The sequence below is a fragment of the Mus musculus genome, chromosome 13, assembly GCF_000001635.26.
Source record: "Mus musculus strain C57BL/6J chromosome 13, GRCm38.p6 C57BL/6J".
NCBI classification, from domain to species: domain Eukaryota; kingdom Metazoa; phylum Chordata; class Mammalia; order Rodentia; family Muridae; genus Mus; species Mus musculus.
In genome coordinates, this window is record NC_000079.6 from 81,415,699 (window position 1) to 81,443,693 (window position 27,995).

Consider the following 27,995-nt stretch of genomic DNA (forward strand, 5'->3'; position numbering starts at 1 on the left):
GTAATCAACTCACCTTCCTTTAAATGGGTAGAAAGTTTATGTCACATACTTACTTACCTGCCCCGGGACAAAAGGAAAAAAAGGATTAGGCAAATCCTGAGTGTTAGAGGCTCCTTGGTGGTTATAAGAAGTATTTTACACACACATACACACACACCACCACCACCACCACCACCACCACCACCACCACCACTACCACACCGACACACATATACACCACACACAAACATATACACACATACATATACACATATACATACTCACACATACCCATACTCTCACACACACACATACACCACACACATTCACACATGGACATATACACACATATACACACAATATACACACATGTATATGCACACATATACATACTCATAAGTACATATACACCACATGCATACATACTACATACAAACATAATACATACACACACATACATATCACACACACACACATATATATACACACACATACACAATCTGTTTCCCAGCTTTGACGTGCAAGAAAATATGGACACTATGTATTGTGGAGATGCCTGTGATGGGCCCCGTTTGTCCTCACTCCTCCTGTGTGCTGTTTGTTTATCGGCTAGACTGACAGTCCTGGTTTTCATCAGTTAACCATTATAATCACGTTTTAGCCCATTAGAGTTTGATGCTCCACTTTCCTCTTCTGCAGCACTTGTTCCCTCCAGCTTTGCTTCTGTTCTTTCCTGGTGGGTTAGTTTCCTGTTTCCTTTTGTAGAGCAATAGCCACTGACCACGATCAAATTAAAATTCTCTTTTCACATCTACAATAAACCCAAGCCGTATTTCTTGGTAAGCTGATTCTAGATTTCTAAGGTACCAGTGCTCAGAACCAAGACCAAATGAGCCATTTAGTATCTGGTTTCTTTTAAAGTGGGTTCTAACATCTAAACACGGAAAGATTGTGAGGGCTGGTTGATGACAGGGCAATCAGGACAGTTATTGATGTACTTAAAACAGAAATATTATAAGAAGAACAAGCCAGGTGTGTGACAGGAACCTGGGCAGAATAGAAGAATAAAGAACCTTTAGATAATGTGGGTGTGGCTGGTTATGGTCTCAGGTGTGCTACATCACATGATATTACAGACAGGCATTGTGAGGAATCCATTATATCCATTCCTAAGTCAGAGAGTCTCCCACTCCGCAGACACTTGAGAACGGACATTTGAGCAGGCTTCGGTGTGCCCTATTGCCTGGTATATATAGAAGCATTTTCATGCCCAATAGCATCCTAATACCACAATTGCCATGCTGATCACCAAAGAGCTCTCTATCAACCACCTAACCAGGACTTGAAGCCTCCCCATTACACGGTAACTAATGGAGTAGTGTTCAGAAGAGCTAAGAACCTCTAGAGACCGTTTTTATTTTCACTGGACTGATATAGGTCACACTAATTGCTAGACATTTTGACTGTCAGCCATGGTCGTATCTGAATGGCTGTAATTAAATATTTAAACATAGAATGTGAGGGTGATGCTTAATTTCAAATAAATCTTAATGGAAATGTACAAATTACATCAAGCCAATGTAAAAAAAATTGCAGAAATGAATTAAAATTTACAATGATTTCAACACACTATTGAAATAGGAGTGATGTTAGTTATAATTAATGAAAATTTGTAGCGTAATAGAAATAGGAAAAACAGTATAAAGGAAGTTATTACATCATTATAACTGAATGACTAAAATGACACAAATCCAAGGAAGCCCTAGTAGTGAGTCCTGAGATCCAGTGTGTAGCATGTAAGTAGTAAACACATTGTGCATTGTGCACTTTCAGGTTACTAAGAATAAACCTCAGACGTTCTCACCACAGAAACATTAAGATTTGGGATGATAAATAGGGTAGTTAGCTTGATTTACTTATTTGACAATTTATTTATAAATCACATTTTGTATATATGAAAATAGACAATATGTAATCAAAATAAAATATAATCACACGGGCAGTGGTGGCGCACGCCTTTAATCCCAGCACTTGGGAGGCAGAGGAAGGCGGATTTCTGAGTTCAAGGCCAGTCTGGTCTACGGAGTGAGTTCCAGGACAGTCAGGGCTACACAGAGAAACCCTGTCTCAGACAATAAATAAATAAATAAATAAATAAATAAATAAATAAATAAATAAATAAATAAATAAAATATATATATAATCACAAACTGGCCTTGTTACTGCCATACTTAGTTATTGCTAAGCCAATCTATTTTGTGCAGTGATACATAGTATTCATCCTGAAGTAAACAGCATGTGTGAGGAGCTTCTAAAATAAAATAATTGAAAATCTATGTAAATACATATAAATAGGAAATGTGCACACAGAGAATGTGGGACGGAGAGGCAACAATGCAATGACTGGATCAGTTGCATTAGATAAAAAAAAAAAAAAAGCAGAAAATTTTAAACTATTCTAACACAAATGTATAGGGTTTGTGAGTTTGTGCATGTGTATACATATGCATACACATGTACATCATACATGTGCATACACATGCCTACACTCAAATATATACACAGTTTGGTGTGTGTAGTGTGTGAGTGTGTGTGTGTGTGTGTGTGTGTGTGTGTGTGCATGTGTGTGTATCCAACTAGTACAATGCTTATATCAATTATCTTGTCTCAAAACAACAAAAGATAATAATTTTAACTCATAACATATGCAGAAGATTTCTTGACAATTACATCTTTACTTTAGGACTGATTACTGGAAGTGGCTCAAAAACTTAAAATATGATTTCAAAACAAGCAATCATATGTTTGGATATCCAAAACAGCATTTTTCTAGAAAAATAATGTGGACTTAAGGATTTTTCTCTATGTTGTAAAACTACAGATTTATAGATCACGTACCTGGTTCTTATCTAAGTAACATCTATAACTCGTTAAATTGTAGTCTGGCCTGAAAAAAACACAAGCTCGTGCTCATTATTTTATTACTTTCATTCATTCATTCATTCATTCATTCATCCATTCATTCATTACTTTAGGAAGACAATTATTTCCTGTTGATGTCATCATTGTTGTTATTTAGACAGACTCTCACTGTTTTCCTGACTGTCCTGGAACTCACTAGGTAGAGCAGGCTAGTCTCAAACTTGGAGAGATCTGCCTGCCTCTGCCTTCTGAATGCTGCAATTAAAGGCATGCACTGCTATGTCCATCCTAAAGGAAGACAATTTTTATTATGAAAGACCGACATATTAAAGACACTATAATGTACAGCTTGATATACTATACCCATCAGTACGTTGTAATAATGTACTACTGTACCTGAGATAATGATGACAGCAAAGGCTGAAAACCCAGTGCTGTCCTTCCCCCTCACAATCTCTGCTCCCCCTTGAGGGTCTGTGAGAAACACGTAGAAGAATTCCTGCCCCTCGGGCTCATCATCGTCCAAAATCTGAACTGCGATTTTACGTTCTCTTTCCCCATAGAGGAATGTGAGGGTGAGCAATTGTTCTTCAAAGTCTTCTTCTTCGAATGCCCATGTTGTTAGGTTGCCAACTCCATAGACATCCTGGAAGGGCCACACACTGGGTTCCTTCTGAGCACATCTTCCGCCGAAAGTCTTCACTGTTATGGTGACATTGCCTGCGAACCCACCCATCCTCTGGATAAGGATATCTGCAGTACTGAGAGTCCCATTCTTCATTTCCTCTGACACATAAACAATGGGGGGTCCGATACTCAGGGTTCCATAGACTGAAGCAAGAACAGTTCCTGGGACCACATCAGGCTTCACAGATATGACACTATGAGCAGTAGCAAGTTTCTCAGGGATGGCAGACACAGTTACTGTCTCTGTAACAGGGGCAAACACCTCCGTGGTATATGGAATGGTGGTTATCTTGCTTTTGTTAGGGTGTGTGGTAGAACCAGTTTCCATGGCAAGGAGAGTGCTGTCAACTGCCACAGTCCCTGCTGTCACAGGGACAGAAACAGCTACCCCAGTCAAGTCATCATTGTCCACTATGGTGACCACTGCGACACTGAGATCTGGATTTAGGCGAGGTCTCCAATTCACACCCCCCTTCCCCAACCCCCTGGTTTCTACTGAAGTAAGATTAATGTAAAATGTTTCTTCTATCTCAGGAAGCTGATCATTAATAATGGTTATTTCAAAATCAATCTCAGGTTGGAATCTCTGGAAAAAAACTTCCCCCTTCTGAACAGCTTCGAAGTCCTCTGGAGGCTTGGCACTTCCTGCAGTTGTCTCGTAGGAGACTTTAATCAGGTCACCGTGAAACCCAAAGAGTCTTTGCACACATATTCGGATCGTCTGTGCATCCTCTGACACTGTGATATTTCTTGAACTAGGGGAAAATTGGAAGACTCCCATGGGTTCAATTTCAGCAGTAGTGAAACCTGATCTGGAAAAAAGTTAAAACATATGGGCTGAATTTAACATAAGCATGCCACTGTAGAGTAATTTCCTTCAATACTTAAAATGCAAGAATCCTGTTAGAAATACCATGTTCTCTCATATTCCATAAAACCTTATTTACACACTCATAAGTAAAAGCATGAGAAGCATCATCAGGGGCAGGGCCAGCCACAGTGCAGAGAAAGTATGCATCTGGGATCTGATACCCTGTCACACAGGAGCGGTAGTCTGATGGCCTGAAACTCGTGGGTCTGTGGTCAGGACAGAAAGACAAGAACACCCATGATACCGAATGTTGGCCTTCTCTCATGGCTACCAAACCAAACTAGTCTTTCATACTGTGAGCGAAATTCTTCTGTCTTCCTGCTCTTAGAAAGGAAACTATTCTCTTCAAAAATGTCACTAAAACTTGCGTGTGAGTTAGAAACATCACTGGTTGAAAACTTTATCCTTACCTCTTACTTATGTATTTTTAATAATAGTTACATCTGAAGTTATGATTAGTGATAGCCTACTACTAACCTACTCCTGACCATGGAAAATTTATAAATAAATATAATTATATTTATATATTGTATGTCAAACTTATAAAGTACATATACTTGCATGATGTTTTAGCAGATATCCCAAGCCTATCTGTCTCCACGGAGCAGCACATAAACACTGTCCAGAGCTGAGACAGTGGCTGGAGAGCCTGCAATCGCATACAGATTGGGAGAGTGATACTGGGTTCACTAGATAATCTGTCTGTCCTAGTTAGTTGTACTGGGAAAGAGGAACCCCAATGGAGAAAATCCATCGCATTGTTTATGGGCATTTGCCTAATTGGTGACTGACGAGGGAGACCCTGGCTCAGTGGGAGCAGTGCACCCCCAGTGATCCAGGCTTGTACACAAAAGCAAGCTGAGCAAGCCATGAAGAGCAAGCAGGTGGTCAGCATTCTTCCACAGTGTCCGCATCTGCTCCCGCCTCCACATTCCTGCCTTGATTTCCCTCAGTGTGCTGTGAAAATTGTAGTATAAAATAAACATCTTCCTTCGTTTGGGCATGGTGTTTTATCGCAGCAATAGAAAACTCACTAGATTGCCACCCACCAGCTTCCTGCTCATTTATAAAATAAGACACACAATGCTAAGTACACAGATGGTACTAGAGGTGGCTTACAGCAGTGTCTGGTTTAGGGGAAGCACTATAAACCTATTTGTTATTAATGTTGTTAAAAAAAACATTTGTCACCCTGAAATATGTTCTTTGGATAAATATTATTTCAAGTGGGATATATGAAAGCATATTAGACTCTACAGATAACTACCCCCCCACGCACAAACATGTATGTAACCGTTTTAAACACACACTACTCCATTGCTGTTCTTCTGCCCAACTCCATTCCAACTGCATTTACATGTAATCTATTTATCTGAAAGTATACCAAATTCCATATAAGCAATTATTACAGACAGGTAACAATGTTAACTGTAACTAGGCAGAAAGGAACCACTGATTTCAACAAGTCATGCCATTCACTGACTGTGATGGATGTTTATGCATAGTTTTAATAATCTGTGGAAATGCGAGTTTTCAGCTTTCTCAGAGGTCAGCCCCTTTAAAACTGAAGCTGTGTCATCAGGGAAGCTGTGAGCCCAGGCGTCCACTCTGAGGTCAAGGTGTGCTCTCCCAGTGGCGGAGATTGAGGGCCTCTACTGACGTGCAAGTGACCAGTGCACCACAGCAATTCCAAGGTCAGGGGTTGATCTCTTATCAGTGGTTCTTAACCTACCTAATGCTTTGATCCTTTAATGCATGTCTGCATTCTTGTGGTGACCCCCCCAACCATAAAATTGGGTTCATTTTTACTTCATAACTGTAAAAGTACAACTGTTGTGAATTGTAATATAAATATCTGATATGCAGGAGATTTGATATTCGAACCCTGTGAAAGGGTTGTTCAACCCACAGGGGTCTCGACCCACGGGCTGAGAACCACTGCCTTAGATAGTGATATTCTCCTTGCCATACCTAAGCTGAGCTCCACCAGCAGCACTGCTCCTCAGGCCTGACAGATGAAGGACAAATGCCTCTGGCCGGCCAGGGCTGGGAAATGTCCACAGCAGGACTCCCTTCCTCTCTTCTCCATGCACAAAAGAAAGGCTCCCTGGAGAAAGAATGAGATAGAAAGTAGGGCATCCCTCTTTGCTTCTGTTTGTTTAAGTTCTATTCTATATTCATAGGTGTTTTGTCTTTGTGTATGCCCATGCATCGTATGTGTGCAGTGTCTGTGGAGGCCAAACAGGGCATAGAATCCCTGGGACCAGAGGCACAGAAGGTTGTGAGCCATCTGTGGATGCTGGGAATGGAACCCTGGTCCTTGGGAAAAACATCCAGTGATCTAAACTGCTGAGCCATCTCTCCAGCCTACTTGCACTTCTTAAACTGGACTGTGTTGCTAAAACACACGCTGAAATTACCTCTTTCCCAAATTTTGATTTGGTTCCAAAAAAATAAAATATTTACTAATAGGAACAAGAGATTAAACACATTTATAGACATCTCTGGAGACCACACAGCCCTGTTTTTTTACTCCCTGCTTACTCACCTCTCTTTCCTTCCCTCTCTTCTCTCCCTCCCTCTCCCTCCTCTCTCTCACCCCTCCCCTTCCCCTTCTCTAGGCTTTTTGCTTCTCCTCCCTCTACTCAATTACCAAATGTCGCAAAGGGAAGAGAATGGCTATCATGATGTTAGGCAAGCTTTTCTGCAAATTTGGTGCTGAGCTGTAGTTTGAACTCTGGCCCCAGCGTTTTTTAACACCAAGGTATCACAGGAATTTAGGGAAAATATCAAAATATATGTATTTTATTTTATGTTAGAAGAAAATGTCATGAGTAAGAGGGTTTACAACTGTTAAGTGTAGTATGTGGGTTTAGGGATTATATTTATTATTTATTATATTTAAAAGTTATTATAACAGATCAAAAATAATCTAATTTTCTGAAGACATGTACTTGTTTGCAAATTCATTTTTAATCAAGTTATTATAAATTCACTAAAATCTTTTCAAAGCTTATATGCAAGCCAAGTCACATACAAGCATGCACCTAAAAAACAAGATTTCTACACATAGACTGTGATTAATCACACCTAAACAGACATATCACCAAAAATGACAGAAAGGATAGAGGAATGATAGAGTATGGTAAAGGGGGACAAAATGCAGATAAGAAAGATAATAAAAGATCTTCAACTTAGGGGACAAGCCAAGAAGAAAATGACAAGCAGCAGCAGCTGATACATAAGATCGAGGATGCTTTGTGTGGATGTGAAATGCTCCACCCAAGGCAAGTCTGAGACCGTAGTGTCACAAAATGACGTAGAACACAAATCCACTCTACACTTAGAGTGCCTTGTCACTGCTGAGGAAACAAAGGTATCATGTTTGGTGTCTGCATTCTGTTTAACTTGTCTAAAGTCATCGCTCATTGGCTCAGCTAAATGCAACTGAGGAAAACAAAAATCGTCCCAGGCTCATGGAGGGAATGTGGATCCCAGCTCTTATGTAAGAGGCATGAGACTCGTGTGCTATAGAACCACTTGCCTAGTGAGCAGGGACGGACTGTGAGTACACAGGGGAGCACAGATCTGCAACAGAGGTGAGGAGCTAGTCACAACTGTGCACCAGTCGAGATCATGCCACCCAACACTCACACCTTACTTGTTCTCAAAGGGCCACTGACATAAATCTAACGATCAAGTATGTGAAGTGACTGATGCCCATCTGTCAGCAATGCAGAACGTGTAACGAGCACAAAGCGCAAAGCTGTATCAATTTCTTGCTGTATCGTCTGGATGAGATACTGAAAACTACTTTTAACGAATCCTTAAGAATTGACAGCTATTGGCTTGGCCATCATCATTTTTACGTGGTGTTTAAGATTTCAATCTAACTAGCAAGTTCCTCTCCTCCTCACCAAGGAGCCTGTCACCCTGGTTAGGACAGAGGAGCACCACTTTCAGTCTAGGGACAATGAGTTAAGACTCACACAGCTCAGGTTAAGGGGAGGGATAACCTTGATGGCTGTCAATTGCACACCTCAATAGGCTGCAGGCTGAACTCACCCAGGGTTGGTGTCATGTTGCCAATGACAATAGGCTCAGGAATTTCAGAGCCAGGGGCGTAACCTGTGGTCCAGGCCACAGAGAGCCTGCCGTATGTCCCTTTCCTGGAGACCATGACTTGGCTTGTGCCGGCCTTGATGTCCATGAGCTGGAAAGCAGCAGATTCAAAGCCAACCTGAAGAAAGACAAGCTTAGAGGACATGCACACCAGGGACGCTCTACCGCTCTCTGAAGAATGGGTCACACGGACTCCTCTTTAGGTTTTACAGTTTATGCCCCCAGATGATGATAGACTCAGAGGAGAAATACTCAATATCTCAGATTTGAAATTTTATTCTGTTCTATGCTTCCGATTATAGTTTCAAGATTTCTTTTTTTAAAGTAATTATTTGAATTATAAAATATCCAAAAAATAGATGCAATAATAACTGAATAAAAGCAAAAGAGTTTAATTACATTGTTTCAAAAAATCTGTAGTGACTATGTGTCTTTCATTTTTTCATGAATGTTAATTAATGAATTTATCCTTCAAACAAAGGTTGCATGTATTGTAGGCTGGCTGGTAACTCACTAGACAACCAAGGATGACCTTGAATTTCCAATTTTCCTGCCTCGGCCTCCAGAGTGCAGGGTTAGCAGGCCTGAAGCACCACGTCCAATTCTTGGATAGCATATCAGTGTCCTCGCTCACTGGGACTCTTTCAGAACTGGATCTGTCTAGACTGAACTTCACCTGAGACAGACTGAGCCTGTTTCCTTCCTTCCGCGTCAAAGCCGACCCTCGCCTAAGGCTCTCAGTTCTTTCATTAAATTGGACATTTGGGGTATGCTCAGAAAGCTTCAAAGGTAATTTAGGGGGTTTGGTTTTGTTTTTTGTTGTTGTTTCTGTTTGCTCCTTTGAAGTAGCTATACTTCAAATAACCATCATGTAAGACTTTGTGTTATGGGTAACTCTTCCAGGGACTATGATTTATAGCTGAAATTAGTTCTAATCTGTGGCTTAGAACGAAGCCTGATTTTGGTCTCATCTGACGGAGCAGCTCAGGTTTCCTCTCCTGCTCTCACCACATGGAAATGTGGGCTGCCACTGGGCCAGCAGTCATCGATTAAGACGTATGTCCCGCTTTGAAATTCTGATGGGGCACATCTGGAATGCTGGTTTCCTGAGGGACACTTCACGTCTGCAGCTCTCAAAGGCCAAAGAACAACTGGCAACTTTAAGACATTTTCTTTTTCTTTTTTTTTTCTTTTTTTTTTTTTTCTTTTTTTTTTTTTTTTTTTTTGTGAAAACAGGGTCTTACCACAGCCCCTGTGCCTGGAACTCACTGTATAGACTGAGCTGGTCACACAGAGATAGATCACCTGACTCTTGATCCTGAGTGCTAGAATGAAGGGCGTGTGCTGGCTATGGTCTATTTGTCTTGTTTTAATCTTTGTGGACTCCACTATAGGGACAGAACAAATTCATTCCCTGTGGAAGAGATGCCCAGGGGGAAGCCACTGAAGAGCCCACACTAAAGCAATCGTCCATGCCCACGTTCTGGTACAATCATGTTAATTAACCCCTTGTAGACCAGGCTTGAATTCACTGCTGGGGCTCACTGTGGACAGGGTTACGTCTCAGACCAGCTTGAAATACACATTCCATAGCCAATGGCATTTTTTTCCTGCAAAGGGCCTAAAAGGAAAGGGTTTCATTTTTGGTTTTTATTTTATTTGTTTTGGTTTTGTTAGCCTACAGAGTGACTGGGAACAATCTTTTTAACTTAGATGCACAGACTCAGGTTATAACAGTCACCAGTCACCAGTCAAAAGCACAGACTTTCTGTGGCAAACCAAAGCCCAGGTATAAATAAAAACCTGAATATTGTAAGGAAATAAAAAGTTAAAATGTTTTATTATAACTGTACTCATTTAGCACTAAATGCCTCAATATTAAAGATTTTACACTAACAATTAGAAATGTTTGGCTTTAGTTGACTACTCCTTTCAAAAGGATGTATATTCTAGACCTTACATTCCAGCTGTTCAAAATAAAATCTTTCAACAAGCTGAAAAGGCAAATACATTTCTAACTAAATTTTTAATATTGGCAAATTATTTTTATATAACAAATCCTTTGATATTCATGGGACTATTTAAATTTGAAAAAGTAGTTAATCTTAAAAACAGAACAAAACAAACAAACAAAACCCCCAGTCTTTTTGTCCCTGGTAGGTCAACTACGCTCCAGTGTTGATCAGCACCAACTAGACTTGATGGATTTTTATATTTTAAATTTCCTTAATTTTAAAAACAGTAAGAAATTGAGTGCAGTTGAGGGAGGGGCACAGGTTTTGCAGGAGTTATGTGGAAAGAGAAGAGGTTGAACAAGATCAAAATCCACTGTATTCAATTCACAGAGCATTAAAAAAAAATTTCTTAAAAATAAATTATTTGTTCGTGGTCTGCGCTGCCACCAGAAACCACGAGGAAACCCAGGATCTGAGCTCCAAATGAAAGAGCGAGGAGACTACTTTAGCAGTGACATCGACGACTGCAGATGCACAGCTGAGAAAAACTGAGAAATGGGGACATCTGTGATGAGCCCTACTCACACCCGAAGCACCCCGCACCCGCAAAAAACAAAACAAAACAAAACAAAAACCTAACAGCCTAGAAAGGAAGCCATCAAAGAGAACGCTTAAAAATCCGTCCTAGGCCTCCCGGCACGTATGTAGCAGATGTGCAGCTTGGTCTTCATGTGGGTCCTGAACAAGTGAAGAAGGGGTTCTCCCAGAAGCTGATGCCAAGATGTGGATATGTTCTTCCAGCTGGACTGCCTTGTCAGGCCTCAGTGGGAGAGGATGAGCCTAGCCTCCGGGAGACTTGATGTGCCAGGGTGGGGGATACCCAGGGAGGACCCATCTGCTCAGAGGAGATGGGGGTGGGGGGTGGGGAGGATTGAGGGAGGAGAACAATGAGCGGGATATAAAGTGAGTAAGTTAAAAATAAATAATAAAAAGTAAAATAAAATAAAAACTGCGATACGGATGCTGAAGCGTGCCTCTCCAAAGTCAATGACCTGGTGTAAAAGAACTCGGTTTTCTTTAGGAGGATGGCCAGTGGAACTTTGACAATGCTCCAGAGTGTAAGGGCAGTACAACTCCGGCTTGTTTGTTGTTATTTGGGGGGTGAAGGGAGGAGAGAGTCACCGGAGCAAGAAGATGGATATGAAAGGACTGGGAGGTGAGTGAGATCGGGAGTGTATGCGGTGAAATTCCAAAAATAAATAAATAAATAAATATATTTTGAATGAAGAAATTCTTGAAGACCTTAGAGCTTCCTGTTAGTGCTTCCCTCTTGTGGTTGACTTGAGAACTACACCCAGGGCCAGTTACCTGGGAATTGGCAGCTTCCTCAGGAACAGAGAGAATAGCATTCTTCGCTTCCTGGAGAATTGTTGGTATTCCATAGAAAGGTCCACTCAGAAGCCTTACTGACACCAACTGCAGGGTGAAATTAGAGCCCAGAGATAGGAAAACCTGTAAACACACAGTTAAGCAATCTTCAGAGATCTGGGTCACAGCAAACATTTAAGTTCCTTTAAGAAAAGAGAGTTTCCTTCGTCCCAATCTTTCCCTAGTCTTTAAAAAGAAGCCCCCGGATTTTAAAGGGTGGGGTGCCTGGCTGTGATTGTAGAGAGCAAATATAGGAATTTTCAACCTTTCCTCATGTGCTGAAGTAGTCGAAAGAATGATGAGAACCACAGGAGACATCACCACGGAGCCCGGGAGATGGAAAAAACAGAGCGGAGAGAGTGGGTAACCCAGGGAAACCCACTGCTGCTCTCTTCCATAAGCAGGGACTATGGGTTCTAATGACAGTCGCTCAGAACTGACTGTGACATGAGTACCTTTGTTACTGCAGTAGTCTGTGCAAAGAAAGATCATTAACATGCTTGCTGCATCACTAATGTCAAAGTTTAGCAAACTGGGCAATTGTGAACTTACAAATTGCTATCATACTAGAATCATCTGAAACTCAAAGTGGATCTTCTCATTGGCTATTGAAAATGGTTGACCCCTAACTTGGTTACAAACACAGAATATTCCTTTAAAAAGTGTGCATGTTTGTGGAGTCTAAAGCAATCCTGTCTGTTTGTGAAACATGTCCTTTGGCTATAACCTTCAGTGAATATTTGTACACATACAAAAATAATTTAAGAGTAGGCTGAAGAGATGGCTCTGAGATAAGAGCACTGACTACTCTTCTGAAGGACTCAGGTTCAATTCCCAGCATCCATATGGCAGCTCACAACTGTATAACTGCAGTCCCAGGGTATCTGATAACCTCATCTGGTCTTTGGGCACCAGTGTAACATGTGGTTCACAGACATACCTGTAGATATGCATAAAACAAATAAATAATTCAAAATCAAATAACTTATGATCCTATTATATCCATGTGCATCTATGACAGTGCATATCCATCTGAGATTGTAATTGGCTGTTACTGAAATCAGTCTGGCGGTTCCTCAGAAAATTGGACATAGTACTACCTGAGGACCCAGCAATACCACTCCTGGGCATATACCCAGAAGATGTTCCAACATGTAATAAGGGCACATGGTCCACTATGTTCATAACAGCCTTATTTATAATAGCAAGAAGCAGGAAAGAACCCAGATGTCCCTCAACAGAGGAATGGATACAGAAAATGTGGTACATTTACACAATGGAGTACTACGCAGCTATTAAAAGCAATGAATTTATGAAATTCTTAGACAAATGGATGGATCTGTAGGATATCATCCTGAGTGAGGTAACCCAATCACAAAATAACAAACATGATATGCACTCACTGATAAGTGGATATTAGTCCAGAAGCTCAGAATACCCAAGATGAAATTCACAAACCACATGAAACTCAAGAAGAAGGAAGAACAAAGCGTAGATACTTTGATCTTTCTTAGAAGGGGGAACAAAATACCCATGAAAGGAGTTACAAAGACAAAATGTGAAGCAGAACCTGAAGGAATGACCATCCAGAGACTGCCCCACCTGGGAATCCATCCCATAAACAACCACCAAGACCAGACACTATTGTAGATGCCAACAAGAGCTTGCTGACAGGAGCCTGATATGGCTGTCTCCTGAGAGGCTCTGCCAGTGCCTGACAAATACAGAAGTGGATGTTCACAGTCATCCATTAGACTGAGAACAGGGTCCCCAGTGAAGGAGCTAAAGAATGTACCCAAGGAGCTGAAGGGGTTTACAGCTCCATAGAAGGAACAACAATATGAACTAACCAGTACCCCCCAGAGCTCCCTGGTACTAAACCATCAATCAAAGACAGAACATGGTGGGACTCACAGCTCTAGATGCATATGTAGCAGAGGATGGCCTAGTCAGTCATCAATGGGAGAAGAGGCCCTTGGTCCTGGGAAGGTTCTATGCCCCAGTATAAGGGAATGCCAGGGCCAGGAAGCAGGAGTGGGTGGGTTGATGAGCAGAGGGGAGTGAAACCAGGAAAGGGGATAGCAATTAAAATTTAAATAAAGAAAATATCTAATAAAAAATACAAAAAAGCCCCAAAATAAAAAACAAACAAACAAAAAAGATTTCTATGTGACATGGAAAAAAAAGACCACTGACTTTCATACTGCTAGGTAGACCAGGCTCTTTTGTTCCTATAATATATATTATATAGGTTTTTACCTATACATAGTCTAAGGTCAGTTTTGTACTATAAATTCTGGCTGACAAAAATAACAGATAGGTCTACATTTCTCTATGACAAAGCTTAGTTGTCAGTGACCCCTTACTACACAATTATATAAATTCATTGAAAAGTTAAGGCAATGACATTTAGTGTTCACCAGCAGATTATGACTTGAATATGGTCAGAAAGTGATGATATATGGAATATACATGTTATATTCATAACTATTTCTTAATGTTTTGAGAATTCCATGTGTGCACACAATGTGTTTTGATCAAATCCACCTTCTACTCCCTCCATCCCAAATCTTATTTTTCTTATCATGTTTCCCTCCCAATTTCATGTAGGGTTCATTAAGTTTGTGAGTCCAGTGAACGTCACCTGTATGTGCATGGTGGAGCACCATCCGCTGGAACATGGACAGCCTATCAGAGGTCACAACTCTGACAAAAACTGACTTTTCCTCTTCCAGTAACAATCAGTTATCAATAACTTCTTGGCTAGTGATGGACTGGCTAGACCTTGTCCAGGTCCAGTTGCTGTGAGTTCATGTGTGGAATGGCTTTGTCATATCCAGAAAGTATTGTTCCACAGCTGTCCTCCACTTCCTGTGGCTCTTATAATCACTCCACCTCTTCTTCCACAATGACCCCTGAGCCCTACAGGAAGGGAATCTGATAGAGATGTGTTGTTTACAGTTTCCTCTGAGATTGAAATGTTCCATAGGAGAGCTCCTTAAGAAGGAAGGTAGACAACAAACTAGGTTCAGGAAGTCCCTGCACCTGACTAGCCTCATTAGGCACCTTCTTCACAAGAGTAGGCAGCCAAGCTGCAGAGAAGACTCAACCAGAGCAGCTGCCTGGAAGAAGCAGGACCAGCTCAGTTGCCTGCAAGAGGTTGAGACCAACAGAGGTACTTAGAAAGGACTCTCTTACACCCGTTGAGCTGCCTGAAGTCGTGTGTGATGCTGCAAGTTTCCAACTTTTGTGCACTTGTGGCCCATGCTGGGGAGGGCTTTGGTGATGCAAAGTCATTTGTTATTTCTACTCCTGTGAGTAACCCCTCACCTGATAACTCATGCACATCTCATTTCCCCATATTTTCATTATGTTTTCCTGTACAGTTGTTTTTTAGGCACAGGGCATAGATTTCAGAAACTGACAAATTAGTCATACTTAAGTTTCCCATAGATCTGCACAAATGTCAGAACAACTGTGATAGCAGCACCTTAGCAAAAGTCGCAATTTTCCCCATTCGCTAAGCACCAACAAAACTAAAGACCTACACGTACAAAAGATTAAAAAGTCTCACGGCAAGTGAACATTCTTGTACTAGGCATGCTGTTTATCATTTCAAAGGGCCTTGTTGTCACTTACATGAAACACAGATGGCATGAACAGAAAGTCTCTACATTTCCCCATTAGTGTCTTACAGTCTTTCCACCACCTTCTGGCATCTATGTAACTCACTCTCAAAGTTGTAATTTTCAAAAACACAAAAGATCAGATGTGCATCACCTAAAATGTAGCTGTGTGTTCAAGCTCTCCTACTTACACCAGTTCCTGCTTGACCCACAGCAAGATCTACAAAGGAAGGGCAGTCACGTTATCTTTGGTTTCTTCAGTATGGCTCCAACTTCCCCAATGCTGGACATGTTCACCTTGTTCTGGGCAGTTCTCCAATAACGTTCTTTAATAAAGTGACATGTTTTGTCTCTCGATTCTAGTGCTTCCTTAGCTAACACAGGCAGACCAGCATGACTAACTGAAAACAACACTCAGGTGCTTTGCAGACACTAAACTGATGTGGGTGCTCCCCAGAGGCCTCAGAGTTGATGTGTGTGCTCCCCAGGGGGCTCAAAACTTATGTGGGTGCTCCCCAGGGGCTTCAGAACTGATTCGGGTGCTCCCCAGGGGGCTCAGAACTGATTCAGGTGCTCCCCAGGGGGCTCAGAACTGATGTGGGTGCTCCCTAGGGGGCTCAGAACTGATGTGGGTGCTCCCCAGGGGCCTCAGAACTGATGTGGGTGCTCCCCAGGGGCCTCAGAACTGATGTGGGTGCTCCCCAGGGGCCTCAGAACTGATGTGGGTGCTCCCCAGGGGCTTCAGAACTCTACTCTTTGTCATTCTTCCACTGTGACAGTACCCTCCACCATGACCTGCTAGCTTCTCAATGAAAGCTTTAGATTTTTCTCATGGTTTTAATCTAGGTACTTTCTGGGCAGATTTCTTAGCCATAAAATACAAACACCATGAAGTGCCATGTGAATGAACTAAAGGAGCCTCTCTCGTACAACAGAGAAGAGAATGCATGCTGTCCTTGTGAACATTTACACAGTTGCTCAAGACACTTCTGGTGGATTTAGACAGAAAAGACTTCTGGGGTCTTCTAGCAGTCTGAGGTCTAGCCTTGTGTGTGTGGCAGGGTGAGTGTGCATGTCTCAGAGGAAATCTATGCACTAATTTTTAAAAATATTACTTTATTTTGAGCATTTCTATGTAGCCCTAGCTAGTCTGGAACTCACTATGTAGATCACACCGGCTTTGAACTAGCAGAGATCTGCATGCCTTTGCCTCCCAAAGACTTTGTTATGTCTCTTTCTTTCATAAGCTGCCACTGCTCTAGTGTGAAGGTCAAAAGACAAATTATGAGCGTTGGTTCTCTCCTTCCACCACCATGCATGTCACTGGAATTAAACTCAGGCCATCTTGGTGACAAGTGTCCTTATTCCGTGAACCATCTTACCCATGTACAGGCATTCTTATCATGGTTACCCCAAATGTCAGCAGCATAGTTTGCTATGCTTCCTCCTCCTCAGCATCTCAGACAGTAGCAGTCAATTCCAATGTTACAGATCTCTGAGTTCAGCAGCAAAGCTATCAGGCTGTGTTTGTAGTTGTCCAGATCCTGGGGAACACGCATCAGTTCTCAATACTGAGCTTTGTAAGTACTAAATGTGTACCTGCCAGAGTCAGGGTGTGATGGTTTGTACATGCTTGGCCCAGGAAGCAGCACTAGTAAAAGGTGTGGTCCTGTTCAAGTAGGCATGCCACAGTGGGTGTGGGCTTTAAGACCTTTATCCTAGCTGCCTAGAAGCCAATATTCTGCTAGCGGCCTTTAGATGAACATGTAGCTCTGCCTGCACCATGCCTGCCTGGGCGCTGCCTTGATGATAATGGACTGAACCACTTAACCTGTAAGCCAGCCCCAGTTAAATGTTGTCCTTTATTAGACTTGCTTTGGGCATGGTGTCTCTTCACAGCAGTAAAACCCTAACTAAGACACCGGGTGAAGATCTATTATTTCCAAATAGAAACCTGGTTTTCCCTCGCTCCAGACTCACCAACATATTATCCAATAATTATATGCATTTTGTAAATTTGTCTTATAGGTTACCTTTAAATATCAAAATATGCCTTTCAGCATTGACTGAGAGGTACACAAGGGCTCCCCCAAAGGAATTCTGCTTGAATTTTCAGGAACTTAAAGTGCTACAAACCTGATTCTTCAAGGGCACCAAGCCTACTTTATATCTGGCACCATCGGTGATCACCAGCTGTCTCTCTTCATTTTCAGTAGCCACTGGGTCTTCTTTATTATCAGATAGTATTTGAACTCTGACAGCCACAGCACCAAACGCTCCAGCGAGCCGGGTGATGTTAATCTGGATGGATCTGTCAAGGTTCTGTCCAATCAGGACTGACTGCCGATCTGAATACAGGGCAAACACACCATGCGGGTCGTCATTGGCAGACACAGAGAACCTCGCGGTGCATTTTCCCAGGTCCAGTTCTGCACCTCCCTCTACAGAAACAAGCTGGACAGCGTATTCCTCCTCTATCTCAGGGACATCATCTGGCAGCAAGTGGACATCAAAGCTTGCGTCACTCTCTCCATCAGCGATGGTGAAAAATCCTCGTGTGGAAAGAAAGTCTCTAGTGATGTCAAACTCGCTGCTTAGCTCCCAGTGCACCTGGGATGACAGGAAGAAAGGCAGCAGTTATGGGACTCGGCGTGTGCAGAGAGAAACCTCCCTACTCTACTTCTTCTGGGACATGCAAAAGAGAAACGTAGGTTAGGTGGTCTTAACCTTCAAACACACTTGGAAATATATGCTAGTTTGGAATTACAGTGACTCCCTTCTTACACAATCTGAAGCACTGGGTGCCTTTTCATCGTATTATTTATCTTCTTCTAAAATAAGTGCATGATTTGAAAGGATGGAGAAGCAAGTAAACTCTAACATTTCCACATAACAGTTCCACGCATATATCAATTTGTGAACCGTACACAGTACTTCAATGCCAAAAGTATGCATATGGTACATCCCAGCTCACTTCTGCGCATCCTCCCAGAGAACCCCACACGGCACTGCAGAGAGACTTGTACATCCACACTCACTGTTGCTTCATTCACTGTGGCAAAGAATTAGAATCAACCAAGTTGTTCTTAACAGACGAATGGATAATGATATTTAAATATATATACGTATATAGTAATATTACTATGCTCCAAAGAAAATGAAGTTAAAACTTTGGCAGTAAAGTAGGTAGACTTAGGATATATAATATCAGTTGAGGCCACATAGCTCAGGAAGAAAAAAAAATCCATGTTTTCTCTCGTATATGGAATCTAGCCAATAATACATGCATATATGTAAACAAATATGCATGTGCCTACAGTATAACATGAAGAAAATGGAAATGCTAAGGATTAGGGCGTGAGGAAGAAGAACACAGAGCCACAGTCACCGACTGTGAAAGAAGACAAGAACAGAATTGTCCTTCCACTTCTGATTCGGTTGTGGGTTCTTGTCATTGCTGTTTGCTTTAGTGGTGGGTAAGTCACAAGCTATATTTGATATTGAAAGTAGAATATTTATGCCGGCGTCCCATAGCTTCTATCAGGTTAATTTTGTTGCAGGGTGTGTTTATTTACATGAAAATTTAACATTAAAGTTTCTAAAAATCTTTCAAAATAAGTATATAACTCAGTAATTATTTTTGTTGTATATTTGAATGAAAAGAATATCTGTAAAATACAAATAATTACTCATGCCACAAGTGCTCCTCCAGACCACAAACTTTTAAATGGAAAAAAAATACTAGTAATCTTCAATTCGAAGGAGAAACAAAGGGTTTAGGGGGATTTCACAAACTGACACAATTGTTGGTTAGAACAAACATGTGAACTTTATCTCTTAGCCAACACACCATCCCAAGAGCACCTTAAGCAGGCTACGCCAACAAACACAGGCTGTGGTTTTTAAAAAGCAGTTGCTTACATGGAAACCTTCTGTGAGAAATAAGGCCATGGCAAATATAATGACTTACAAATGTCACCAAGGGTTTAAGCAGGGAGGTTTCCTGTTAGAGCCAATGAGATAATAGAAAACATCTCAGCCCTCATGATGAAGAAGGTGGGCAGTGTTGCCCACTGTACCAACGTTAACTAAAAGAGCACGCCAGGGTTCTTTAACAGAACACAAAGGCACACACGCCTCTTAGCTTTGCTGTAAACCGTAACAGCCTCAAGTCAGCAAATTCTTTAGCATAAAATTTCTCTGTTCTCCTGAGCACACAGGTGATGCGTGTAAACGGATACTCCTTCAGGAAAATCAAATCAACGTCATACCTTGATATCTCCAGAGGTGCCTTTGGACCTTGTGACGAGGAAGGACACGAGCAGGGGTCCATCCGACGGAGGTGGCTCTGAGAACCTTCTCTTAGATAAAGACTCGGGAGCAAAATGAATAACTCCATTCGGATCCCCAAACTTCTGTATCTAACAAACATTAACAGGACGTGAGCAGAGGATCAAATAATCCTAACGGAAAAAGCAGGAACAGACTAACCTAGGGGTAAGCAGGAGAAATCCGCCATATAAGTGGTACTTGGATACAATCTGCCACTCCACTTGAGGGGAAAAGAAACATCTTCCTGCTAGACTCACTGTTGTCCAGCTCAAACCCATTCTTACCCTCAAAGAGAGAAGCAATTAGAAAACTGTAACTTATAGAAGGTGAAGGGTTACTTTGTTTCATGCCTGTGCCTTTGAGTCACCCCGTGCTTCAAACCTTCAGCCAGGTGGCTCCATTTAGATGCTCCCTAAGATAGAGAACAGACAAAGACCAAACAGCCCTATGGCAACGGCTGTTGCTTTGGATGAGGAGGACAAAACCGAGGGCTCTGCGCGTGCTCAGCAAGGGTTCCAGCACTGAACATTACTCGCCAGCCCCTGTGCTGTCTAATGTTGTGTAGCAAATAGGCAAAGATAGGATATTAAGCTGTCTGGTGAAACACCACTTTAGATATATCTGCCAAGGAACTTGTAGATAGGTTTAACTTTTTGAATCAGTTGTTTCTAAAGAAAACATAGTGCCCTCAACAAGGTGGGCGGATTTCATCCAATCAACTAAGACTAAGGAGTAAAGCAACTTTGAAAAGAAAGAAGATTGCAACTTAGAAGCCATGCCTGGGCTTCCTGTTCCTGCCACAGGGAATACCAAGACCTCTGCAGCAACTCTTCCCTGTTCTGGTCAACTGGTCAACTGGGTCTCTCTCTCTCTCTCTCTCTCTCTCTCTCTCTCTCTCTCTCTCTCTCTCTCCCTTCCTCCTCCTACCCTCTTCCTACCTTCCTTCCCTCCCTCCTCCCATACATGTTATATATGCACATGTGTGCTTTTGTGTGTGTGTGTGCGTGTACATATGTGCACGTGCATGAGTGTGTGTGTGTGTGTGTGTTTCCCTTTGGTTCTTTTCCTCAGGAAAACACTAACAGATCCAGACCCCAAACAACACTATTTTTCAAATCAAAATATATTATTTCTCGTACTGTTTTTATCCCCTTCTCTGGACTGGGTAACTCATATGAAAGACACTGAACTCGGGTCAGATATAGCACTGTATCACTGAGCCAATTAACAAGAACCTTCAGTCTGACTCATAAGAAGCTAATTTTTTAAAAAGTTGATGACAAACTTCTACGTTTACCATGAGATAAAAAATTACTACTCTTCTCTAGTAATATCAAATATTCTCCATACACCAAATTTTCTCTAAGATTATAAAATAAGTACTTTAACATTCTATTAAAATTTTAAGAATTGTTAATATTGAGGCTGCTATGTAATTAATATAAAAATGAGAATGTTTGATTCATAGGGATTATTAAAACTTCATGTTCTTGTGTGTTTTGAGACAGGATCTCCTGTACACCAGACTGCCTCAAACCCTCTATGTAGCAGAGGTTAACCCTGAATTTCTGATTCTCCTGCCTCCACTTCCTCCGTGTCGGGTACACTGCAGGTGAATATTGCCAAACAGTGTTGTTTGGGGAACCCTGGGTTTCATGCGCAAGCAGTGCCCCAACTGAACCACGCCCCCAGCCTCTGAACCACGCCCCCAGCCTCTGAACCACACCCCCAGCGCCTTCTTAAGTTTTAGTATTTTCTATTCAGCATTATAATGTCTCAAGCAGTAGAAATAACTTTCTGACAAGTCCGTTAAATCTGAAATCTTGCAGTGAATGTGTTCAGACTTACTGTTAGCGTAACAGCTTTAGCTCTGGGATCTAACTTCGCTTCTCTCAAAGGCTTGAGCTGAACAATAAAAGTCTCCTCAGCTTCAGTTTCTTCGTGAGGACAAACTCTGAGGATGATGCTTCTCACACCACCTTCTCCGTCTCCAAAAGAGACTGTCCCACTCACTGGGTCTGCAAAGTCTCCATTGTGTGGCGGTAACGGTTCCTCAGCATCGGGCCCTACCACCTCCCAGCTCACCTGCGTGGCGTATCACATTTTAGTAAAGAGCAATCTTAAGCGAAGGACTTTTGCAGTACATGCACTATTAAAGTACAGAAACATGAAACTATTCTAGAATATACCAGGCTATTCCTGGCTTATCTATGCTGAAAATAATATTTTTAATTAAAAAAAATGAAAAATAGTACCTAGTTATTTGTAATCGTCACAGGACAAGAAAACTATTTAAATATTTATATGTTACAAACATACAAACATTGATAAAGTTTATGAGTTCAACACTGTCTAGCCATGTGCTTGGATTCCAGCAATTAGAGCATAGTAGAATACGACATTCTGTGGTGTGCGTTTTTCTCTAAATATACTTAAATTCCCACTGTAAAAATGAGTGCAAATGTAATGTTCATACATTTGATCAGGAACTAAAGTTTGGATTAAAACAAGCCGAGCTTTGGGTTTCTATAGCTCTAGTGTGTGTGGTTTTCATATCACGTGGGGAAAGCCATTCCTCCCTCTCGGCATGCCTCTTCTTTCTCGTTCCCAGGCTTCTTCCCCTCTCCTTCCACCCCAGCCTTCTTTCTTCAGACCCCTACAAGGCAGGAGCCCCAGACTCAGCTCTGCTCTCGTCACAGCTCCAGGAGTACTTACGCTCTCATGGTTGTGATGGCTTCCTACACGCAAGCGCCTGCTCTACCTGTCATCCCTGCTCATCTGACAACAGGCAAAGCTCAGACTAAGTGAGCCTTCCATGGGCTTGTCTAACAGGACACCACATTAACATGTACAAAGCAGAATTCTTAAGTATTTACCCCAGCTATGAAATTCATAAGACTAGCACCACATTCCAGCAGTTTCTAGGAGCCACCCAAAATTTGTCTATTCTTCAGCCTCCATCTCTTTTCTTACTCGTTCATTGATCCATTCTATGTGTGTTTTGCTGCATGTACACCCATATGCCAGAAGAGGACATAAGATGTCAGAAAAGGTTATGGCTGCTGAGAATTGAACTCAGGACCTCCTTTGAGCTGAGCCATCTCACCAGCTTCAGCCTCCATCTTTAACCCAACCAGCTGTCCCCTCTTTAACCACATCTTGTCCCCTCTGCTCCCACTCATAACAGAGTGAGGGACCACAGCCTTCCAACCATCCTTCCTGCTGTGCACTGCTCCACCGACTCTTGACAATCCATCTTTCACAGGGCAGGCATGGGTGAGCTACAGATGTGAAAACGGTGATATACTCTCTGGCTAAGTCTCCCTTGATGGCATGCTCTTTGAACTCATGGTAACATCTCAAACTGCATCAGTCCTGGGTCCTATGTGCCCTCTGTGCTCTCTGGTCCTCTCATGTCGGTTTTAAGCCCGCTATTCTGTAGAGTTCTCCTAACAACAGGTCAGGCTTATTTCTCTGCAGGATCTATTCTTCCTTTCTCCTAAGTCATCACACCATTGGGCAACCCAGGCAACCCAGGCTGTATATCCCAAAGTTACAAGCAGAGTTTATAGAACTCATGCTTTTTTGAAAAAAAAAATATGGTCTACTACTATTCAATTTTATTCTGCTCACATCATTTTCAAATATGTTCATCGAGCTCAGAAGCCACTTAACATTTACAAAGTAGTTAGTAGTAAATACTATAATCAAACACATCTGGGGAGTTGAAAGTCCAACATTATATATGATATTTCAAAATTTCTTCTAACATCACCAGAATAATAACACTACCTGAATCTCTCCCAGGAGTCCTCCGGTCCGCTCCAGCACCAAGTGTAAAGCCATTGTGGAACTGGGGTTAGGAAGAGAAATTTTGCTTTGGTTGAGAAATCGTATGATGCCAAAGGGAGAGTCACTTTTGGCAATGGTGATTTTGCTCACTAGGTGGCGCCCAAGGATCGCTCCTCCCGTAGCTCCAATGAGCAGAATTTCAAACTGCTTCTCAAATTCACTGCATGGCAAGAAGGAGCAATCTGTGAGTCTAAACATATTAAAATGCTTGTAAAATCCAAATAGCTAGTCATTTTTCCAAATTGGCCATACATATTCAAGGCCCAGCAGGCACACACCAGGAGGAGGGTGCTCAGTCAAAAGCAGACGCAACACGAAGCCCTCGCAACCCACTTCTTGACTTTAGAAGGTGGGCTGGGAAGCACTGCCACATCCTAACCATTCTGGTCCCTGTGAGGAACAGAACCGTTCTCCTTTATGGGAAAACCGAGGTTTCCATCCTCAGGGCCAGCTCCTTTGCTGGTATTCCCCTGTCTCTCTCAAGTGCTGCTTCTCAGCAGGAACATGCATCTTCGGTGTAAGTTAGGTCACAGTACCTATGCTCTCTGTGTGTGCACTGTTTCTGTAGGACTAACCTTCCATTGTCATCGATGATGGAGACATTTATAAAGCTTAGGTTCTGTCCATGCTGAAAGGTGACCGAGCTGCCATGCAGTACGTAGCCTCCTGGAACTGCAGAGAAACCCCGGGAGCTGAAATCAGCTGACACGTGGCCATACGTTCCATGAAGCCTCAGGACAGGGAGTGTGATCACGCCGGCATCTTCCTCCACTGTGAAAGGAATGTGAGGTTAGGCGAGTTACTAGGAAAAGCGAATGACATTGACACGATTCAGCCAGACTAGACTACGCAATTAAAGACAAGGATCCAGTGCACACTCTTCTGTTTTTCATGTTTTGTTGGTCTTATGTCTTTATGAAAAATATAGCTTACCATAGGCTGAAATTTAGAGGGAACAATTTTTAAAAATGAATGTAGCCTATGCAATCATTAGTACAGGCTTTCCTCCTCTTCATGATATGCACAAATAAAATAAAAGCATCTCTACAAACTGAAAATATTCTGAACTGCTTTAGACATTTAGCTGAAATACATATAAGTGCATACAAAGGACCCTTATAATATTTCTATCATATGATATTTTTCATTTATATTGTGTGTGTGTGTGTATGTGTGTCTGTTTGTATCTGTGTCTGTGTGTGTGCTTGTGTGCACCTGTGTGGAGCTCAGAGGACAGCTTACTGGCATCATGTCCCTTCTCCTACCAGTTGGCGTCCAGGATTGATTTCAGCTTGTCAGGCTTGGCAGCAAACACAGTTACTCACTGGTCTTTCTCAACTGCACTTGTATCAGTATTTTTAAGTCTCTCTATATAAACTATTATATTTTCTGGCCCTAAAAAATATATCAAAAAACATCAACATCAATGCTTGATTTCAATTTAAAAATTCAAATTTAAATCTTAAATTAAAAAGGTATCCATTACCAAAACGTCCTCTCAGAAACAGTGAATTAATGAGAAATGGGTAAATGGAGAAAAAGTCCTATTATTTCTCGATGTAAAAATGCAGCATCCGTTTACCAGAAATGAGCTGAAATTCACAAAATCGCTTATGTGATAAGCCATGGCTTATCCAAAGGCCTTAGGAAGTGTACAGGAGAGTCTTGTTGAACTTTCAGGATAGCTAGACGAAGAACCTGGGTAGAGGCACTAAAGCCAATAAATCATTTGCGAAAACAAGGTATCATGTTTACTTTTAAATTATACTTATAGTCTACCTTTGAATAAAGGCATATCCTAGGAAGGTAGCCATCTCTTTCTGCTGGGAAAGAAATGTAACCACATATTGTGTGTCCTGATTTTATGGTAAAGGGGAATTGTAACATTGGGCAAGCCTGAGAAGAGCTGAAGACAAGATCAAGTGCCCAGATACTACCTGCAGAAGAGTTAAATGTTCATTTCCAGGGTGGTTATTCACTACAGGGTAAATAAACACTATATAAACATTAAATTTACATACATTTTTCTTTAAAATATATTTTAGATTTATTTAATTTTTATTCATGTGTATGGATCTTTGAATATGTAAACTGCCCAGAAGCCAGAAGAGGGCATCAGGTCCCCAGGAGCTGGAATCCAGCAGTGTGAGTCAGTCATCCAGGTTTGCAAGAGCAGTGTGCTGTTTGCTTTCTGTCGCACTGACACAACCTGGACATATCTGGGAAGAGAAGCTTTTTGAGAAGATGGCTCCATAAGATTGGCCTTAGGCAAGTCTGTGGGGCATTGTCTTGATTAGTGATATGTGTCTGAGCGTCCCCAGCATGTAAGCGTTGTCACCCCTGGGCAGGTGGTCCCAGATTATATAAGAAGGCAAACTGAGCAAAACCGGGAGGAGCAAACCCGCTGCTTTGGGCTTGCTCCTCCACCACTTCTGGGTACGTAAGCAACGCTCCTCCACGGCTTCTGGGTCAGTTCCTGACTCTGGGTTCCTACCTTGAACTCCCTCCGGCTCTGACTTCAGGATGGCAGGCTCTAAGTTATAAGATGAAATAAGCAAACCCTTTCCACCCCATGCTGCTCCTGGCCACGATGCTTTATCTCTGTAATAGAAATCTAACTAAGACAACACCAAACAGCAACTACTCTTAACTACTGAGCCGTTTCTCTAGCCCCTTAACAATGCTTTAAACAGACATACTTTAATAATCTTTAAGGTTTATTTTTTTTATTTATTACGTATTTTCCTCAATTACATTTCCAATGCTATCCCAAAACGTCATTTTTTTCCTAAGCCAAGTAGCAATTTGTCTTTGTAAAACATAAAGAGATTCAAGGTTACCTAAAAGTAACTGAAAATATATTTTTAAATGTAAACATACAAACACAGGGGAATTTTTTTGCCATCACACCAAAACAATTTGCATATAAGAATCCTAATTCCTTTGCCATTGAGAAAATGTTGTGATAGTTCAGAGACGCCAACTAAGCTCACCTGAGATGTCAGTATACTTTGGATCAAATTCAATGATGCCTTCTGCATTATCATTTTTCATTATTATGATTCGAACAATGGAGATGTTCCCAATTTCAGGAGGTTGATCTATCTGAAGTCCATTCTCTTGGATGGTAAAATCATATCCTCTTGCAAAGGAAACAGAGATTAAAGCACAACAAACCAAAATAACAAAACATACATGGGTAGTATGAACATAAAATTCTTTTCAGCTCCTGCATCTTAGTTCTCTTGCACTGACTCTGCTATACAACTGCATAGTGAGCCCACAGCCTCATGCATGCTTAGAGAATGCTGTTCCTCGATCCTGGAATTGTCTTAGACAGCCATAATACTAAGGCTGCCGTGTGTGAAATGATGTTTAAAATAAATACTTGCTTCCAAGTATTGGGGCTTATATGAAACACAAAATAATAAAAATTACAAGCTTGGACAAAATACAAGTAGCAAGAGTATAAAGAGATGTAAATGAACCATCATAAATAATCAGTTTATTTGTATGACAACGTATTTCTCCAAAAGACCTTTTCACATTGATTTCCCCATCAAACAAGCTTTGACTGCCATGCCTTAGAGCATTCAGTTCCTAAAGTAAAAGAATTTTCAAAAAACACTAAACCATTCCAATCCTTCCTCCAATTCCCAAATTCTTTGCATTTGGTGTTCATGGGCTACCCTGTCCTGAAAGGGTGAAAACTGCTAAATAAGATTGCTCGGAAGAGAATTCAGAGAGAGGGAACCAAGGGGATACACATTACACGGCAAAGCAACTGTCCTATCAGCAGCCTGAGATTAGCCTGACATTAGACTCAGGACCTACCAAAGCAGCGGGCCTCTTAACTGGGAGGCAAAACAGCAAACACCGTTTCCGTTTTGTATCAAAGAAAATCATTATTTGCAAGCAAAAACTATTAGAATTCATGTGGAAATTTATCGTTGGAAGAACAGCCAAGAAGGCAAAATCTCCAAGTCCTGTTCTCCAAGACAAAGCACAAGCTGTTGTCTCCTGCAGGGGAACTACTGTCTCCAATGCACCTTTACTTAAGGGAGACTGAGCGGCTGGAAGAACTTAATTCCCACTGCCAGATACTGAATCAGATCTTGTAAAGGAACGATATGATGTTTATGTGAACTCAAAATATATCTTTCCATTTCTCAGGTAAGAGAATACATACTCTTACCTACGTTTCTGAGTGAAGTACTGAAT

General features: G+C 41.6%; 1 protein-coding gene across 12 annotated transcripts in view; it reads right to left on the reverse strand.

Moving 5' to 3' along the window:
* The window catches only part of Adgrv1 (adhesion G protein-coupled receptor V1), a 538,324-nt gene that overhangs the window by 320,631 nt on the left and 189,698 nt on the right, over positions 1–27,995 (reverse strand). For 9 of the 12 annotated variants that reach the window (XR_001780748.2, XM_017315364.1, XM_017315363.1 and 6 more), the window contains 10 exons: positions 26,768–26,916; positions 24,350–24,545; positions 23,715–23,934; positions 21,771–22,007; positions 19,862–20,011; positions 17,727–18,200; positions 11,905–12,048; positions 8,525–8,699; positions 6,431–6,566; positions 3,298–4,400 (listed from right to left, as the gene is read on the reverse strand). Coding sequence is in view for 11 of the 12 variants with exons in the window: in XM_017315364.1 (XP_017170853.1) it covers positions 3,298–4,400; positions 6,431–6,566; positions 8,525–8,699; positions 11,905–12,048; positions 17,727–18,200; positions 19,862–20,011; positions 21,771–22,007; positions 23,715–23,934; positions 24,350–24,545; positions 26,768–26,916 (2,984 nt within the window). In the remaining variant the exon portion in view is untranslated. The other 3 variants (XM_017315369.2, XM_017315370.2, XM_017315371.2) reach the window with 3 other exon arrangements.